At 46.4% G+C, this 14732-nt stretch overlaps 1 protein-coding gene across 2 annotated transcripts in view; it reads right to left on the bottom strand.

Moving 5' to 3' along the window:
• Positions 1-14732, bottom strand: part of col18a1a (collagen type XVIII alpha 1 chain a) — a 381250-nt gene that overhangs the window by 33275 nt on the left and 333243 nt on the right. For both annotated transcript variants that reach the window (XM_085985533.1, XM_085985532.1), the window contains 6 exons: positions 14414-14449; positions 10896-10949; positions 9641-9715; positions 9470-9544; positions 8079-8127; positions 4708-4797 (listed from right to left, as the gene is read on the bottom strand). In XM_085985533.1, the coding sequence (XP_085841659.1) occupies positions 4708-4797; positions 8079-8127; positions 9470-9544; positions 9641-9715; positions 10896-10949; positions 14414-14449 (379 nt within the window). The remainder of the gene's footprint in view (positions 1-4707; positions 4798-8078; positions 8128-9469; positions 9545-9640; positions 9716-10895; positions 10950-14413; positions 14450-14732) is intronic.

Here is a 14732-nt window from a genome sequence, read left to right as displayed (position 1 = left end):
CCAGCAAATCGGGCTGGTAGCAGGTAGTGCGCTGACCCTTCCCGGACTGCGGCGGGCTAGAGCTCGATCGAGCGGCTCTGCAAGGGGGCCGAGCAGCGTCGTCGGGAAGGAAAAGAGAGAGAGAGGGTGGAGCGCACAGGTGCTCAAGAGCCGGGCAGCGTTAAAGAAAATAAAAAGGGGGAAGGAAAAGAGACGCGCAGTGGACAGCGTCGAAGAAGAATGAAACTAAGAAAATTAATTAACAAAAGAGAGACGCGCAGAAGCCGCGGGCGCCGCCATTACTATTTAGAACATTAGGAGCAGCATTGGCAGCAGGGGGAAGAAAGAAAAGCGCGGGAGGCGCCATTTTAATCCATTGGGGAAGAAGGAAAAGCGCGGGAGGCGCCATTTTAAACCACCCAAGATGCCGAAGAGTGGCAGTATCACTGCTTTCGACAACGAAATAGAAGACTGGAGCACGTATGTGGAAAGAATTGAAGTGTACTGCAATGCAAATGAGGTGGCCGATGAAAAGAAGGCGTCGGTATTATTGAATTTGATGGGCGCGAGAACGTACGGCCTATTGCGGAATTTAATTACCCCAGCTAAACCAATGGAGAAAAGCTTTGAAGAGATTGTCAATATCTTACAGGAACATCTAAACCCTACACCACTGCTGATAGCAGAAAGAGTCAAGTTCCATAAAAGAAACCAGCACAAAGACGAGAGTAATGCTGACTATCTTACGGAACTACGCAAGTTATCGAAACACTGCCAGTTCAGAGCAGGACTGGCAGATACCTTAAGGGATAAGTTTGTCTGCGGGCTCCAGAGTGAAGGAACCCAGAAACGACTACTTTCGGAAAAGGACCTTACGCTAGAAAAGGCTTTCAGCGTGGCAGTATCCTACGAAGCAGCAGCACGGGGAGCTGCGGAAATACAACAGAAACCGCAAGAATATAGCACCAATGAAATGGCATATGGAGCAGAAAAGTGCTATCGCTGCGGCAGAACAACCCATGACCAGAAGGATTGCTGGTTTAAGGACAAAGTATGCAGGCAATGTGGAAAAGTGGGACACATAGCACGAGTCTGCAGGTCGGGAAAGAAAACCAACACTAAAAGAACTACTAAGGAAAAGTACAAGAAAGTACAAAAGATGACGGACAGTAATTCAGAAGATCAGAAGAGTGATAATGACTCCGGGAGCAGGAGACTAAGTTGTCTAAAGTTACACAACGTGATCGCAAAGGAGGATCACCGAACCATTTGGGTCACCCTCATGATAGCAGGGTCCCAAGTAAAGATGGAATTGGACACAGGATCAGCCCTAACAGTCATGAATCGACGAGACTACGAGTGGCTATTCTCACACATACCCTTGAAAGACACGTCCATTGTCTTGAAGACATATACGGGGCAAAAAGTCTACCCCAGAGGAAAAATAAGGGTGCCCGTTAAATACAACGGCAAGGAAACACAGAAACTGTATCTATATATACAAGATGGAGGGCCACCATTATTGGGACGTGAATGGATCCGAAAAATACAATTGGATTGGCATTCCATTCAGGCGCTAACTGTGGCTGACAAAAAGGATGACGACGTCACACCTGGACGACTGTCAAAAACTCTAACTGACGCGAAAGAGGTGTTCCAGCAAGGACTTGGGACTCTAAAAGGCGTAACAGCAAAGATAAAAATTGAAGATAACGCAAACCCAAATTTTGTTAAGGCCAGACCGGTACCGTATGCGATCCGCCCAGCCGTCGAAGCAGAGCTGGAGAGTCTGGAGCGTTCAGGTGTGCTGTCCAAGGTGGACTGGAGCGAGTGGGCCACACTCATCGTTCCTGTAATGAAGAAATCATTGAGCAGCACGCCTGGGGAGCCGAAGAAGGTTCGCATCTGTGGGGACTTTAAGGTAACTGTGAACCCAGTCCTGCACACAGTACAATATCCACTTCCGCGGATAGAAGATATTTTCGCCTCACCATCTGGAGGGAAACGCTTTACGAAGATTGATCTGGCCCAAGCGTATCTACAAATGGAGGTAGAAGAAGCATCTAGAAAATACCTCACGATAAACACTCACAAAGGTCTTTACCAGTACAACCGACTGGTATTCGGGGTAGCATCAGCTCCGGCTATTTGGCAGAGGGCGATGGAACAAGTCCTGCAAGGGATCCCGGGGACCCAGTGTTATTTGGACGACATCCTGGTTACGGGCAAAAATGACAGTGAACACCTTGCCAACCTGGAGCAGGTGCTCACTAGATTACAAGAATATGGGCTACGAGCCAACTGCCCCAAATGCGAGTTTTTCAGGAAACAAATCTCGTATTGTGGCCACGTGAGTGATGAAGAGGGGTTACATAAGTCCCCAGACAAGATTGAGGCAGTAGTCAAGGCTCCAGCACCGGAAAATGTGTCGCAACTGAGGCCGTTCCTCGGGTTGGTTAACTACTACCATAAGTTCTTGCCAAATTTGTCTACAATTCTGCACCCACTGAATGCCCTGCTGCAAACTGGAGTAGCATGGAAATGGAGTGATGAGTGTAAGCGTGCCTTTCAGAAATGTAAATGCCTAATCACTTCAAAAGAAGTATTGGCCCACTACAATCCAACACTACCGATTTGGTTGGCATGTGATGCGTCTCCCTACGGCATTGGAGCGGTGCTGTCGCACAAAGTCCTTGACGGTTCAGAGAGGCCAATAGCCTTTGCGTCACGCTCGTTAACCTCAGCCGAGCGTAACTACGCCCAGATTGACAGGGAGGCCCTCAGCCTGGTGTGGGGGGTGAAGAAGTTCAATCACTATCTGCACGGGCAGAAATTCACCTTACTGACTGATCACCAGCCTCTTGTCTCCATTTTTAACCCAAAGAAGGGTGTTCCAGTGATGACGGCGCAACGGCTGCAAAGATAGTCCCTTTTTCTAGGGGCACATCAATACGACATAGAGTATAAGGGCACGAAACAGCATGGAAACGCTGATGGGCTGTCGTGCCTGCCGCTGCCTACGGTGGAGGAAGCACCTGCAGTGGACCCTGTTGAGATATTCCATTCGACCATAGTCGAATGTCTACCTGTTACAAACTCAAGTATAGAGAAGGAAACCCGAAATGACCCGACACTCTCTCGGGTCTATGATTTGACGGTGAAGGGATGGCCAGCACATGGCGACTCACTGTTGCCAGCATTCTCGCCAAGGAGAGAACAGCTGTCAGTGTGCCGGGGGACCTTGATGTGTGGATCCCGAGTGGTAATTCCACCCAAGTTGAGAGATAGAGTGCTCAATGAGCTTCATGAGGGTCATCTGGGAGGGGTAAAAATGAAGAGCCTAGCCAGGGCGTTTGTGTGGTGGCCGGGAATCGATAAAGAAATCGAGGAAATGACCAAGAGATGCACAGGATACCAGAAAGTCCAAAACGCTCCACCACAGGCCCCGCTACATCCATGGGAGTGGCCCTCATCTCCATGGCAACGGGTACACATTGATTTTGCTGGTCCATTTATGGACTCAATGTTTTTAATTGCCGTGGATGCACATTCGAAATGGCCAGAGGTCATCAAAATGTCCTTCACCACCACGGAGAAAACTATTGCAGTCCTACGGACCATCTTCGCCAGGAATGGCTTGCCAGAACAGATTTGCTCCGACAATGGACCACAGTTTGTGTCCGAGGATTTCCAGAGGTTTTTGAGGAATAATGGGGTAAAGCATTACACATCCGCCCCATATCATCCAGCCACAAATGGATTGGCTGAGAGGTTTGTTCAAACCTTTAAAAAAGCAATAAAGGCGATGTATAACGACAACATACCACTGCAACACAAGGTGGATAATTTCTTGTTTGCTTACCGGAATGTGACACATGCAGTCACCAACCAAGCTCCAGCCATGATGTTCTTTAACCGAAGGTTAAGATGTTGCCTGGATTTGCTCAAACCAAACATAAGACGAGATGTTGAGGATAAGCAATTCCAGCACATCAATGAGAAGCCAACCAGGAGCTTCAAGATAGGGCAACCAGTCTTGGCCCGCAACTACCGAACAGAAAAATGGCAGCCAGGAACGATATGCACACAGCAGGGACCACTAATGTACACAGTGGACGTTGGAGAGAGCATCGTGAGACGCCATGCTGACCAGATTCTAGAGTCACAGGAACAAGTCAAACCCATACCACGAGCATGCGCACCTGGTGATGAACCCGAAGTACAGATTGCGTCTACCTCAGAATCAGTGGTATTGGAAGCTGACGAACCAACCAATGACAATGAGCCAGAATCGACTCCGCCGCAAGAACAGGATACTCGAGAAAGGCGCTATCCAGACAGGATCAGGAAGCCTCCTCAAAGACTGAATTTATAAATGATTACTTTCAGCTGATGTATATAGTACAGAGAAAATTGTAATTGTAATTAGTTATTATTTAATTGTTAAATGAATGTTATGTACTGTTTATCTAAAAGGGGAGGAATTGTTGTGTATGTACCTTTAAGAGAGAACTGCTTTTATACTGTAGTACCGGCAGTGACCACACCTGTATATAAAGCCATAGCAGGCTTCTGTACTTTCAGTACCAGCATACCCTCTGTTCAGTAAACACCTGTTATTACCGTTCTCCTGCAGTCCGTGTGTTATTGGTATGCGGACACTACAGTTACTTCCTCCCAGACACTAGAAGTAACCACGCTCCCCCCCCGCCTCCCCATTCGACTTACCTGGTGGGCCTGGTAGCCCAGGTTGGCCTATTGTTCCTTTATCTCCTCGAGGGCCTGGATATCCTGGGCTGCCACGGTCTCCTTTAGGACCTGCATGAGGGACGGGAACAAGAATAAATATAAATGTCTGTGGAACACAAGTGCTATTAATATTTACATAGTTACATAGTTTTTACAGCACAGAAACAGGCCTCTCGGCCCAACTGGTCCATGCCGGTGTTTATGCTCCACACCAGCCTCCTCCCACCCTTCTTCATCAAACCCCATCAACATAACCTTCTATTCCTTTCTCACTCATATGCTTATCTAGCTGCCTCTTAAATGCATCTCTGCTATTCACATCAACTACCCCATATCATAGGAGGTTCCACATTCTAACCACTCTCTGGGTAGAGAAGTTTCTCCAGAATTCCCTATTGGATATATTAGTGACTATCTTATATTTTTGCCCCCTAGTTTTGGTCTCACCCACAAGTGGAAACATCTCCTCTATGTCTACCCATATCAAACCCTTTCATCATCTTACAGATCTCTATCAGGTCACCCTTCAGTCTTCTCTTTTCTAGAGAAAAGAGCCCCACAGCCTGTGTGACCTTTCATTTATGGCATCATCCTAGTCAATCTTTTTTGCACCGTCTCCGGTGTCTCTATATTCTTTTTAAATGGAGACCAGAACTGTTCACAGTACTTCAAGTGTGGGCCAACCAAGGTTCTATACAAATTTAACATAACTTGGCTGCTTTTCAATTCTATCCCTCTAGAAATGCACCCGAGTGCTTTGTTTGCTTTTTTAATGGCCTTATTAACCTGCATCGCTACTTTTAGTGATCTGTGTATCTGTACCCCATCAGTCCCTATGTTCCTCTACCCCATTTAGACACTTATTTTCCAAGGAGTATTTGGCCTCCTTATTCTTCCTACCAAAATGTACCACCTTACACTTAACTACATTGAAGTTCATTTGCCAATTACACCTCTATTCTGTAAGTTTATTAATGTCTTCCTGTATTTTGTCACAGTCCTCCTCTGTATTAACTACACCCCCCCCCAATTTGAAGCCATCCGCAAATTTTGAAATTGTACTTCCGAATTGTGCAAATCGTTTATGTAAATGGTGAACAGTGGTCCCAGCACTGATCCCTGTGGAACACCAATTCCCACCATTTGCCAGTCTGAGTAACTACCTTTAACCCCTACACTCTGTTTTCTGTTTTATAACCAGCTTGCTATCCATTCTACTACTTGTTGTCGGATTCCACATGTTCTGACCTTTGTTTACTATGCGGTACTGTATCGAAAGACTTTTGAAAATCCAAATATATTATGTCTACAGCATTAGCCTTGTCTACCCTTTCTGTTACTTCTTCAAAGAATTCAATAACGTTGGCCACCTTCCCTTTTGGAATCCGTGTTGACTATTTTTTATTATATTTTCAGTTTCTAGATGTTTTTCTATTACATCTTTGAGTAAGGATTCGATTATCTTTCCTACTACCAGCATTAAGCGAATTGGTTTATAGTTCTCCGGATTTGTTCTATCTCCATTTTTAAATACAGGAATCACATTAGCTGTCCGCCAGTCCTCTGGCACTATTCCCTTTTCTAATGAATGTTTATCTATATGTAATAGTGCTTCTGCTATCTCATCCCTAACATCTTTGAATTAATGTGCGGATGTAATCCATCTGGAGCAGGGAAGTTATCCTCTCTAAGTTTGATTAGTTTATCAATTATTGCTCCCCTTTCCAACTTAAATGTCTTTCTATCTTTTTTGATCTTTTCTTGTAATGTCATGTCCACCATGTTAGTCTCCCTGGTAAACACTGAGGCAAAGTAATTATTTAATATTTCTGCCATTTTGCCGTCATTACCTGTGAGTTTATCGTGTGCATCACTTAGTGGACCTATCGCTATCCTAATTTTGCCTTTGTTATTTATATGTGTCTGTAGAATACTTTACTATTTCTTTTTATATTCCTTGATCATTTATTTTCGTAGTTTCACTTTGCCTTCCTAATTGTCTTTTTTTTACTTCTTTCCTGACCTTTTTGTATTCCTTTTGTCATCCTCTCCTTTGTTGTCTATGTACTTAGTGTATGCATTTTCTTGGTTTCAGATTTGCCCTCATTTCTTTATTCATCCATGGTGTGTCATAACTTATTTCATCCACACTGTTGCACCAGTACTAAGAGAGTCTGAGGTTCGCACACTCAGTTTGCCGAATTTCTATTCCAAATGTTTATGTAACAAAGTGGTGAAAGTCCCACACTTCCAATTCTGCATCTAAGGAAAAAGAACCGTCTGGGGTACGTACGGCAGTGCAGTGGTTATATTACTGGATTAATAATCCAGAGAGCAGGAGTTCAGCAGTTTGAGAATGATTGTTAAATTGGAAATGCAAGGCTGGTCTCAGTAAAAGTGACCATGAAACTATCGGATTGTCGTATAAACCCAACTGGTTCACTAATGTCCTTTAGGGAAGGAAACCTGCCATCCTTACCCGCTCTGGCCTAAAAGTCACTCCAGACCCACACCAACGTGGGTTGACTCTTAACTGCCCACTAAAGTGGACTAGCAAGCCACTCAGTTCAAGTAGAAAACCCACCACCACCTTCTCAGGGATGGGCAATAAATGCCAGCCTTGCCAACAACGCCCACGTCTCGAGAATGAAATGTTAAAATTCTGTATTCTGAGTGTGGCGGCCGTAATGATTTATCAGTCTAAGTAGGAGCATCGAGGGACATTCCCTTAACACCACTATTCAGGGCCCAGTTAGATCTAATCTGAAGTCAATCAGTCTGCAAGGGGGTAGTAGCTGAGATTGGGCAGCTGAATACTGCTCTGGACCCAGCCAGATAGACGAAAATGGTCTTCTCCGTTCTTGAACGGGAAAATAGTTTTAATCTATTATTGACCTTTTTTAGCTCAATACTGGATTATTAGGAACCCTAATGACTTAATTTAAGAACCTAATGACACATTGAATCTATCACAATCTTTTTTAATAGCACTCCATTATAAACATTTTAACAGTAGTCTTCAAACAGAGTCTTGGACTGAACATTGCTGTGATTAAACAAACCGACTGAATGCCACTGAAAGAACATTGGATGTCTCGACGTGGCCACCATCTTAGAATACAGATATGCGACCATTTTGTTTCAACTCGGGGTTTGTGTCACTCATGCCCAGACAATTCGCCTTTAACCTCACATAAGTGCCATCAAGCTTAACGTCTCTCCCCCACTCCCACCCTCCAGCAGAATTAAGCATCCCAGTAGTGCAAAATCTGTCAAGGAATAAACTGCAGTATTTACTGGAGAAGAACAAATGCAAATCAAATTCTACAAATTAGTCTGTGAAGCCTTACCTGGTGATTCGAGAACTCCAGGGTAGCCGGCAGCTCCTGCCCCAAACACCTTAAGAGAAGACAGGCAAAACATGAGTCAAAGTCTGCAATGTAGCTAAAATCTCCACCATTGACTCATTTTGCTAGTGTTCAGCTGCAGCTCACTGGTAACACTCTGAATCAGAAGGTTGTGGGTTCAGGTCCCCACCCCAGAGACTTGAGCTTGAAATCTAGGCTGACACCCCCAGTGCAGTAATGAGGGAGTGCTGCACTGTCAGATGTGCTGTCTTTCGGATGAGACGTTAAGCTGAGGCTAGGTCTACCTTCTCAGGTGGACGTAACAGATCCCATGGCACTATTCGAAGAAGAGCAGGGAAGTTCTTCCCGGAGTCCTGGCCAATATTTATCCCTCAAAAAACAGATTATCTGGTCATTATCACATTGATTTTTGTGGGAGATTGCTGCGCACAATTTGGCTGCCGTGTTTCCTACATTACAGCTGTGACGACACTTCAAAAGCACTTCATTGGCTGTAAAGTGCTTTGGGGCGTCCTGAAGTCATGAAAGGCGCTATATAAATGCAAGATTTAAAAAAAATCAAAGCTGGGGCCTGAAAGCACTACAACAGGAGGAAAATCAATCTTAATTAAATGCCATTATCCATAATTTCCTCAAAATAGGCCCACTGCCACATGAGCTAAATCATCTGTTGTGAAGAAGTCCAGTTTCTAACCTTCCCTCCTCCTTCAACAAAACCCCCAGTAGACACCACTCCTCCTGCTTCATAGCTGGAGGCCATTCGAGCCTGTGCCAGCTCTTTGAAAGAGTTGTCCAATTAGCCCCATACCTCCGCTTTCTCCCCAGAGCCCTGCAAATTTCTCCTTTTCAAGTATTTATCCAATTCCCTTTTCAAGGTTATTATTGAATCTGCTTCCACCACCCTTTCAGGCAGTGCATTCTAGATCGTAACAACTCACTATGTAAAAAAATCTCTCCTCATCTTGCCCATGGTTCTTTTAGCAATGATCTCAAATCTGTGTCCTCTGGTTACAGACTCTCCTGCCAGTGGAAACAGTTTCTCCCTATCTACTCGAGCAAAACCCTTCATCATTTTTGCAGTGCACTCCGGGTCGGGTGATATTTCTACGTGTACTCTGTTTCCCACTGACCAGCAGCCATCTTGGACCCATCTGCCTTCCGTATGGCTCCAGTACACGGAGGGGTAGGCACAATGGGGACAGCTACAAATTTGGGTAGTGTTGCCTGTCAGCTGAGTTGGGAGGAAGCAGCACAGAAGCAGTATTATTGAAGGGAAGTAAGGCACAGACACTGGGGCCAGTCCAGATGTGTTTAAATAGGCCTCTTGCACCATGTTTCATTTGTTGCCTCAGTCTCAAGTACTTCACACTTACATTATTCTCAAAGGCGGGCACTGGTATACCAGGTGGTCCAGGGGGTCCTGGTGGGCCAGGGAGGCCTGGAATATTCTAATAAACAGAAGAAAAAGAATCAGAGCATAGATTAAACTTAAATAGTGGTTTTGCTAAATAAAACAGTACGGCTTTAACGAAGACAAGACTCACCCGGAACCCAAAACTACCGCCGAAGTCTGCTGCCTCACCCTTTTCACCTTTCAGTCCATTTATACCAGGCCGACCCTACACGTGAGAGAAAGGGGGTTAGACATTGAGCAGAAAATGGAGAGTTACTAATTCTTGTAGAAAGGCCGAGGGGACAAATTCCACGAGGCACAAAATGCTCTCTAAACAGAACTGAAACATTCTATTGACAACTTTTTAAATTGGAGATGGATAAGTTCTGTGATAGTGGATTGGCGGTTAGGATCAGATCAGCCATGATCTTACTGAATGGCGGAGCAGGCTCGAGGGGCCGATTGGCCTACGCCTGCTCCTATTTCTTATGTTCTTATGTTCTAAGACGCCTCAGAAGGCCCAGCGGACTGGCCCAACCATTCTCTTTATAGTTTTTGAATTACTGCAATGTAACAAAAAAGCAAAACAAAAATACTGCGGATGCTGGAAAACTGGAACAGAAACAGAGAGAATGTTGGGGTGGAGGGGGTGTGCCCAACACATTGGCAATCAGGACACTAAAGGAGCTTGGGTGTGAAAATTCAGCCCATACATCAAGATGAATCTGAACACAGTACCCAACAGGTGAAAAGATAGTGCCCAACAAGGACATATTGGCCTTGGAGCGAGGCAGCGCAGATTCAGCAGAATGACACCGGGGTTAAAAGGGTTAAATTGTGAGAACAGGTTGTATAGACTAGGCTCGTATTCCCTTGAGTATAGAAGATTAAGGGGTGATCTAATTGAGATGTTTAAGATGATTGAAGGATTTGATAGTGTAGATAGAAACTATTTCCTCCAATGGGGGAATCCAGAACAAGGGGGCATAACCTTAAAATTAGAGCTAGGCCGTTCAGGGGTGATGTCAGGAAGCACTTCTTCACACAAAGTGTAGTGGAAATCTGGAACGTTCTCCCCCCAAAAAAAGCTGTTGAGACTGGAGGTCAAATGAAAATTTCAAAGATTGGTAGATTTTTGTTAGGCCAGTGTATTAAGGGATATGGAACTAAGCTGGGTAAATGGAGTTAAGATCCGATCAGTCACGATCTAACTGAATGTTGGAGCAGGCTCGAGGGACTGAGTGGCCTCTTCCTGTTCCTTTGTCAGACGTTGATTCAGTTACACTGGGATACCACACCACTTTCCAAAACTTGTTCATTATGCAAAACCTGGCATTCTTTTAAGCCACTGATTTTATACATAAAAATGACTTTAAGAAACAAAACTTCCAAAAGAAATTCCTCACCGGTCGTCCTGGCAATCCGATTTCACCTTTTTGACCAGGGTACCCTGGGTTGCCCTGTGAAAAGTAGAGACACCGACTGATTAAATCATGACCCGAGAGCTCAGCCAGCAGCAGGCGTGGATGCTGGACTCAGTGTGAAGCAATGCCGAGCAAGAGCCTGGTCTTGTGTGGTGGGCTCCTGTGCAGTCAGGAGGTTTCCTCCAGGAAACAGGCCTGACCCCTTCTATTTACAACCACATGGAATATCAGCTGTGGCTCAGTGGGTAGCACACTCGCCTCTGAGTCAGAAGGTTGTGGGGTCAAGTCCCAGTCCAGGGACTTGAGCACATAAAGCTAGGTTGACACTCCAGTGCAGTGCTGAGGGAGTGCTGCACTGTCGGAGGTGCTGTCTTTCGGGTGAGACCTTAAACCGAGGCCCTGTCTGCTCTCTCAGGTGGACGTAAAAGATCCTATGGCACTATTTCGAAGAGCAGGGGAGTTATCCCATGTGTCCTGGCCAATATTTATCCCTCAATCAACATAACAAAAACAGATGATCTGGTCATTATCACATTGCTGTTTGTGGGACCTTGCTGTGCGCAAATTGGTTGCCACGTTTCCTACATTACAACAGTGACTACACTTCAAAAGTACTTCATTGGCTGTAAAGCGCTTTGAGATGTCCGGTGGTCGTGAAAGGTGCTATATAAATGCAAGCCTTTCTTTCTTTCTTTATACCAAATGACTAATCGAAATCTTCAGGTGCAGATAAGCAGCGAGTCCTTAACTGGGAACCTGTATCCGTAAATCGACAAGGTCCTGAATTGCATTGGGGAAGTTTATGTTCTCTGGAATGGGTTGCCACTGGTGAGGTGGGGGTTGACTCTCTGGCCCCAATATTGACAGGGGCGGGCTGCATAGGTGGGGCGGGGGGCGTGGAGTTTCAGGCGGAAAACCTGGAAGTCCGGGTTTCCCCGCATGCTGTGTAGTTTTAACTCTATAACGTGTGGCTTATTTTTTTTAAACAGAAACCCCGCCAGATATCATCCTGATTGATGATAGGCCTGGTTTCCAGTCGGGCAGGGAGTACTCCAGACACAGGCCGCAGCCCCAGGTAGGGAGCCTGCAGCTGCTAGTGGGAGCGTGGGGGGCAGGGGGTCTCTGTATGTGCGAGGGGTTGGGGGGGTGGTCTGATGGGGGCAGGGGGTCTGATCCTGGATCGGGGGTCTCTGTATGTGTGAGGGGTTGGGAGGTGTGGTCTGATGGGGGCAGGGGGTCCGATCCTGGATTGGGGGTCTCTATGTGCGAGGGGTTGGGGGGGTGGTCTGATGGGGGCAGGGGGTCCGATCCTGGATCGGGGGTCTCTGTATGTGCGAGGGGTTGGGGGGTGTGGTCTGATGGGGGCAGGGGGGTCCGATCCTGGATTGGGGGTCTCTGTATGTGCGAGGGGTTGGGGGGTGTGGTCTGATGGGGGCAGGGGGTCCGATCCTGGATTGGGGGTCTCTGTATGTGCGAGGGGTTGGGGGGTGTGGTCTGATGGGGGCAGGGGGTCCGATCCTGGATTGGGGGTCTCTGTATGTGCGAGGGGTTGGGGGGTGTGGTTTGATGGGGGCAGGGGGGTCCGATCCTGGATTGGGGGTCTCTGTATGTGCGAGGGGTTGGGGAGGGGGGGTGGTCTGGTGGGGGCAGGGGGTTCCAATCCTGGATCGGGGGTCTCTGTATGTGCGAGGGGTTGGGGGGCATGATGGGGGGCAGGGGTTCCGATCCTGGATTGGGGGTTTCTGTATGTGCGAGGGGTTGGGGGGGGTGGTCTGATGGGGTCAGGGGTTTCAATCTAAGGGAAGAAGGTAAGCTTGGGGTGGGGGGGGGGGGGTGTGGCGGCAGGTGTGGGAAGCACACCAACTCCTCCTGGCCCACAGGCAATGCTGTAAAGGCTCTTAAACTTCTCCACGAAGCTGTCCTCGCCTCCCTTCAGCTGCCGGGTTTCCCAGCCGGCCAGGGTTAAAGCTGTAAAGCAGGTTAAATGTGAGGCTCCCAGCCTCATGTTGGTGCCTGCCCCTTGTCCTTTCTCCGTTAAACCCAGAAATGGGCGAGTTAGAGGCAGGTTGGGGTCGGGTTTGCGATTTAAATTTTTTTAACATCTCACCAGACCCCAACCCACCTGTTTTTGGGGGTTAAAATTCAGGGAACAGAGATGATGAAAGGAATTGATAGGGTAGATATAAAGAAACGATTTCCTCTGGTGGGGGAGTCCAGTACATGGGGGCAGAACCGTAACATTAGAGCTAGGCCATTAGGGATGATGTCAGGAAGCACTTCTTCAAAAAGCTGTGGCTGCTGGGGGTCAATTGAAATCTTCAAGACTGAGATTGATAGATTTTTGTTAGGTAAGGGTATCAAGGAATATGGATCAAAGGTGGGTAAACAGAGTTGAAGTACAGATCAGCCATGATCTAATTGAATGGCAGGACAGGCTCAAAGGGCTGAATGAACTCCTCCTGTTCCTAGGTTTCAAACCCATGTCCCTCCATGGAACCATTTGCACACATGAAGAACATGGGTGGGGCACCTGAAGTCTGGAGCTCCTACCCCAGCAAGGAGTCAGCTGCTTCAGGAGACGAGAAAAGTGAAAAGGAAGGGGATAAAACTGACAGAAAACTGGCATTGGCAGGGAAGTAGAGGGAAGTAAACTAAGAAAAACAAACGGGGGGTTGGGGGAGATCCAATCAATTGACAGTACAATTGTCGCTGATTCAAGATTTTGATAAGGGCCCATCTAACCATTCAGATTTAATAGTTATTCTATTAATGCTCTATGGAGTTACTTCCACAGTTTATCGAGAGTATCCAAGAAGGAGGAGTATAAAATGATACTGGAAAAGGGAAGAAAATGTGAGTTGATAGTTCCAGCTGCAGAGAGAACATTGGGGTAGCTTTGAAGGGCTGAATGGCCTTCTTTGATGTAATTTCTATATGATTCTATGAGAGGTGGTCCCTTCATCCATTCAGGGCTGGGTTTGTACAAGAGTTCCAATAATGTGTCAGGGAGCTGCCTTCAGTATCCGCCACTGAGCTCTGAGACAGATACAAGTAAGCAGTCGCTTGCATGGATACCAGTGTATCTGCACAGCACTAAGCAAGCCCAGTCACTGAGGAGATTTACAACACAGCTTTTAAAATGGTGTGCAAAGTATTTCCTGTCCAGTAATAAAGGGTATATCTGCGATGCAGGCTCACCATGGCTTTGGATTAGAGGACTGTTGGATTAGAAAAGGTTTAACGGTATTTTAATCAAGTTTGACACAATGCGTTGTCATAAAGTCAGTAAATGTTCTTTCAGTGATGGGGGGCAAGGTGACGTCACCTCTGGGCATTATAGAGGCGGACATCTTAACCTATCAAGTTCAGAGAGGTGCACCAGACTGAAAATAGTACAGGGTAGTCAGTGCGGTGTCAAACTTTAGTTGTACTCTGTTGATGTGCAACATGAGATGACACAAATTCAACACAACACAAATTCTCAGTTGCAGTATCCTTACCTGTGGGCCCATGGGTCCAGAAATGCCAGGATCACCCTGAAAGAAAAATTAAACAAAGCTTTAGATTCGAAGCAGCCCAACTGCAGAGGTGATTTAGCGAGACTGTTCTTTGGGGAAAACACAATGTGAGGAAAAAAAGTCCCAGGCCTACTACAAGGCCAGATGTTAAATGGTTGAGGGCGGGGGGGAGGCTAACACACTGCTCAGAAACCTCTTGCTTCAACCAATGGCTGCAGTGCAACTGCCAGAGAATTTAATGAATTCAACAGCAGCTAATCATCATCTCGGAAACACAAGTGTGATTGCTGGAGCGTGGCAG

Source organism: Somniosus microcephalus, chromosome 4 (genome assembly GCF_052327205.1).
Source record: "Somniosus microcephalus isolate GS21.2 chromosome 4, FLI_Smic_1.0, whole genome shotgun sequence".
Lineage (NCBI taxonomy): Eukaryota > Metazoa > Chordata > Chondrichthyes > Squaliformes > Somniosidae > Somniosus > Somniosus microcephalus.
The sequence above is the reverse complement of the archived record's forward strand: the minus strand, read 5'-3'. Positions and strand labels throughout refer to the sequence as shown.